The 3,927-nt window shown below is 60.1% G+C and overlaps 1 protein-coding gene across 1 annotated transcript; it reads right to left on the bottom strand.

Annotated features, from left to right (window-relative positions):
• Positions 1-222: 222 nt before the first annotated feature.
• On the bottom strand, positions 223-2,839 carry LOC123344922 (radiation-inducible immediate-early gene IEX-1-like). The gene is made up of 2 exons (XM_044981425.1): positions 2,596-2,839; positions 223-1,667 (listed from the first exon to the last, which is right to left on the bottom strand). The coding sequence occupies exons 1-2, from the start codon at positions 2,797-2,799 to the stop codon at positions 1,359-1,361; spliced, it is 513 nt and encodes a 170-aa protein (XP_044837360.1). The 5' UTR covers positions 2,800-2,839; the 3' UTR covers positions 223-1,358.
• Between the last annotated feature and the right edge of the window lie 1,088 nt (positions 2,840-3,927).

Below are 3,927 nucleotides of genomic sequence, written 5' to 3'. Positions count from 1 at the left end.
GGTGGAGCTTGGAATGTGAAGCCCCCCCCCCCCCGCCCGCTCACCCCTTGAATGCTCCTGTAGTTGAATTGAGCTTCCCACCCCCCCAAATCTCCTCGCTCCTCCAGCGCCACGAGACCCTTTCACCCCTCCAGGTGAGTTGAGCTTCGCCTTCAGCCGGCCCCCTCCCCCAGGGGATGTGGGATCCCCCTACCCCCCGGAAATCAGACACACCCACAGGAGTCAGCACGTTTATTTTGTTCACAGAACATACACAGGTCGGACGACTTGTCCGGGAAAGAGTTTGGGGCAAAAACGCCTTGGAAACATGAGCCTGAATTTAGGTCAGTTCGGGGCAAGTTGCGGCCTCCGAAGCAGCCAGAGCCTCTCACAAGAGCTTACACAGTAAGCGTACGCAGCAGCCAGGGCCCCTGCGGGTCGGACAGCCAGGGTGTGAGCAGAGCTGGGGGGTGGCCGAGACGGAAGGGCAGGGGGGCAGCGATCTCTTTAGTGCAGGCTGGTCTTACCCCGACTTCTCGCCTCCTCCCAGGGTCAGAAAAATCCCCATTTGGTCCTGGCTTAAAGCAGCCGACTAATTTTTCATCCTCCAAACTTCTCCCCCTGCCCAACGCACCAGCACGTCCTTAGTTCTGTGCCCCAATCAAGTAGCTCGTTTAGAGGAGACCCAAGGCTCAGAGGCTGTTTTGCCACAGAGCAGCCCAGCCTGGCCGCCGCCTGGAGAACGGTAGTGGTGAATTCTAGTACATTGGGCTGGCACAAAGTTTTCCCCCCCTCCTAGGAGTATTTCCATAGTTTTATACCTCCCTGGGATTCCTGTCAGCTCCACCTCGCCTCAGGCTGCTTTGCTACCAATTAGAGGTGTTTCCCCCTCTGGGTAACAACGGCACTAACAAACATTAAAGTCCCCAGAGAGACAAGAACAGGATACATGTCCCTGTTTAAACGGATGAGGACGTTTAACGGTTTTTATTCCACCCTGGATGAAAGCAGCATTTTCCCCGCAGGCATGTTCCCGCTTCGATCATTAAATAGCACATCTTTAAATTACAAATATATAAATATTATAAATATTAGATATTAATAAGTTATGTCAGTAATACCCCCCCTCACACACACACACAAAGTCTCAGTCACTGCTGGCGCCAGGAATTCCCTGCTCACGGCTGCCCAAGAGGTTTCATGTTGCTACTGACGTCAGGCGTCCGGCGGCGTCCGGATTCTTCACCGGCTTAGTTCAGAGGCAGCAGCAGAGAGTTGGCCAAAGGCCAGGCGGGGTTAACCCATTAGTGGCTGGAGTCAGGCCCCAGTCCCGGTTGACCCCTGAGGTGTCTTGGCCTGAGAAACGCTGGGCGGGGGTCTCAGAAAGCGGCTGGATTCTGCTCCAGGAACTGGCTGATTTCCATGGTGGATTCGGCAGCCTCGCGGGCCCCGTGCGAACTGGTAGCGTTGGCCACCTCTGGGACCTCCAGGGGCGTCGGGAGCACTTCTGAGAGGGGGGTCTCGCAGCGGGAGCCCCCGCTCTCCACAGAGCGGTCGGGGACCCCCTGCTCCGGCCCCAGGGCCAGGTCTTCGTCTGCGTTATAGACTTGGTAGAAGAGGATGGTGAGGAGGATGAAGAGCAGACGTTTGGCCTGGCTGCGTTCCTTGGCCGGATAGTAGCGTTTCACCTGGTCGGGAGGAAGCAGACGGGACATTAGAGACCTGGCTGGCAGGGGGACCCAAGTATTACCCACAATGCACCAGTCCCACCCCAAGTGCCCTGTGCCCAACAGATTACCCAGAATGCCCTAGCACTTAGCCCTGGGGCAAGCCCACTACCCAGAATTCCCCACACCCAGCTACCGTGGCTGGGAGGTCAGCCTGGTTACCCAGAACCCTCTGCTTCTACCCGCAATGCCCTCTTCCCCCAAAACAGCCTGCGATTCAGGGGCAGCGCAGGCTCAGCAGCTGAGCCAGGCAATCGGAACCCCCATTGCACTGAGCGAGATCTAGATGCCTCCCCTGTGTGTCATAGGCCCCATAGTGCTCCCATCTAGGGGGGCAGATTTGCAAGAGAATCACCGCTGGCAGTGAGCAGCAGGGAGCCTGGGACACACACAGTCCCCCACATCAGCAGGGGATCTCTGGGGCAGAGAGACGTGCACAGGGGGCCGCATGTCCGGGACATGCAGGAGCAGGTCCGATGGGGTGACTCATCCTGCACTGGTCTGTAGGCCCACAGCAAGAGGGCCGGGCTACAGGTCTCAGCTGCCCCCCACCCCCAGCATGCTCAGAGATGGGGAGACACACTCCCGGCTGCAGGGAGCCATGCTGCCCCATGGGCTAGTGGAGGGGAGAGGCTACCCCCCCATACCCTCCCTCTCCCTCCAGCAGCAGGGACTGACCCAGAGAGCCATCAGCAGCCTACTTCTACAGCAGGGGAAACTGAGGCACAAGGGGGGTGGATTGGCAGGTGAGCCCTCACTCCTGGATCCCCCCCTGCCACACTTTAACCCAATAGACCCCTCCCCAGAGAACCCAGGAGTCCTGACTCCCCTCTCACCCCCCCCAGAGAACCCAGGCGTCCCAGCTCCCACCGCAGCCCCCCAGACTCACCACGGGGGGGTAGAGCACTTTGCGCAGCCGCTTCCTGCCCCGGGTCGGGTTCCTGCGGGGCGGGGTCTGGCTCACCGCGGGCAGGGGGTCGAAGGTGAAGTACTGGGGCCCAGTGCCCCTGCTGGGGGGCTCGGCTCTGGGCAGGGCGGGCATCCGGGGCTCGCAGGCTAAGCACATGCTGGTGGCACCGTACAGCGCGTTCATGGGGCTGGGGCGCAGCGCGATTTTCAGAGCTTGTCCCCGGGTGCGGCGCAGAGCGATCTTCTGCCCGTCGCCCCCCGGCGCCGCTTTATGAATGGAGCCAGCCCCGCCCCTGGCGCCCCATTGGCTGCGCCCGGGGGTGACAGCTCAGCGTGCGATCACGGGGGGAAATCCCGGGCCGCCGCGCGATGCTGGCCCCGAGCCCGGGCGGGGAATGGCACGTAGCGGGCGGGGCTCGCGGGGGGGCAGGGCAGAAAATAATGAATGCAGGAAATCTGCAAGTGCACACAGAGTGTGCAACCCCCCCCGGCTGTGCAACACACACACAGAGAGTGTGCAACCCCCCCCGGCTGTGCAACACACACACACACACACAGTGTGCAACCCCCCCCCGGCTGTGCAACACACACACACACTGTGCAACCCCCCCGGCTGTGCAACACACACACACACACACACACAGTGTGCACCCCCCCGGCTGTGCAACACACACACACATACACAGTGTGCAAACCCCCCGGCTGTGCAACACACACACACATACACACACAGTGTGCAACCCCCCCGGCTATGCAATACACACACATACACACATCCCCCAGCTGTGCAACACACACACAGTGTGCAACCCCCTGGCTGTGCAACACACACACACACACACACACACACAGTGTGCAACCCCCCCGGCTCTGCAAAACAAACACTCACAGTGTGCAACCCCCCCGGCTGTGCAACACACACACACACACAGTGTGCAACCCCCCCAGCTGTGCAACACACACACACACACACAGTGTGCAACCCCCCCGGCTGTGCAACACACACACAAACAGTGTGCAACCCCCCGGCTGTGCAACACACACACAGACACATCCCCCAGCTGTGCAACACACACACACAGTGTGCAACCCCTCGGCTGTGCAACACACACACAGTGTGCAACCCCCCCGGCTGTGCAACACACACACAGACACATACACACAAACCCCACCTGTGCAACACACACACACACAGTGTGCAACTCCCCGGCTGTGCAACACACACACAGACACATACTGTGTATACACCCCCAGCTGTGCAACACACACACAGACACATCCCCCAGCTGTGCAACACACACACACAGTGTGC

Source organism: Mauremys mutica, chromosome 12 (assembly GCF_020497125.1).
Source record: "Mauremys mutica isolate MM-2020 ecotype Southern chromosome 12, ASM2049712v1, whole genome shotgun sequence".
NCBI lineage: Eukaryota > Metazoa > Chordata > Testudines > Geoemydidae > Mauremys > Mauremys mutica.
This window is presented reverse-complemented; position numbering and strand designations above follow the sequence as displayed.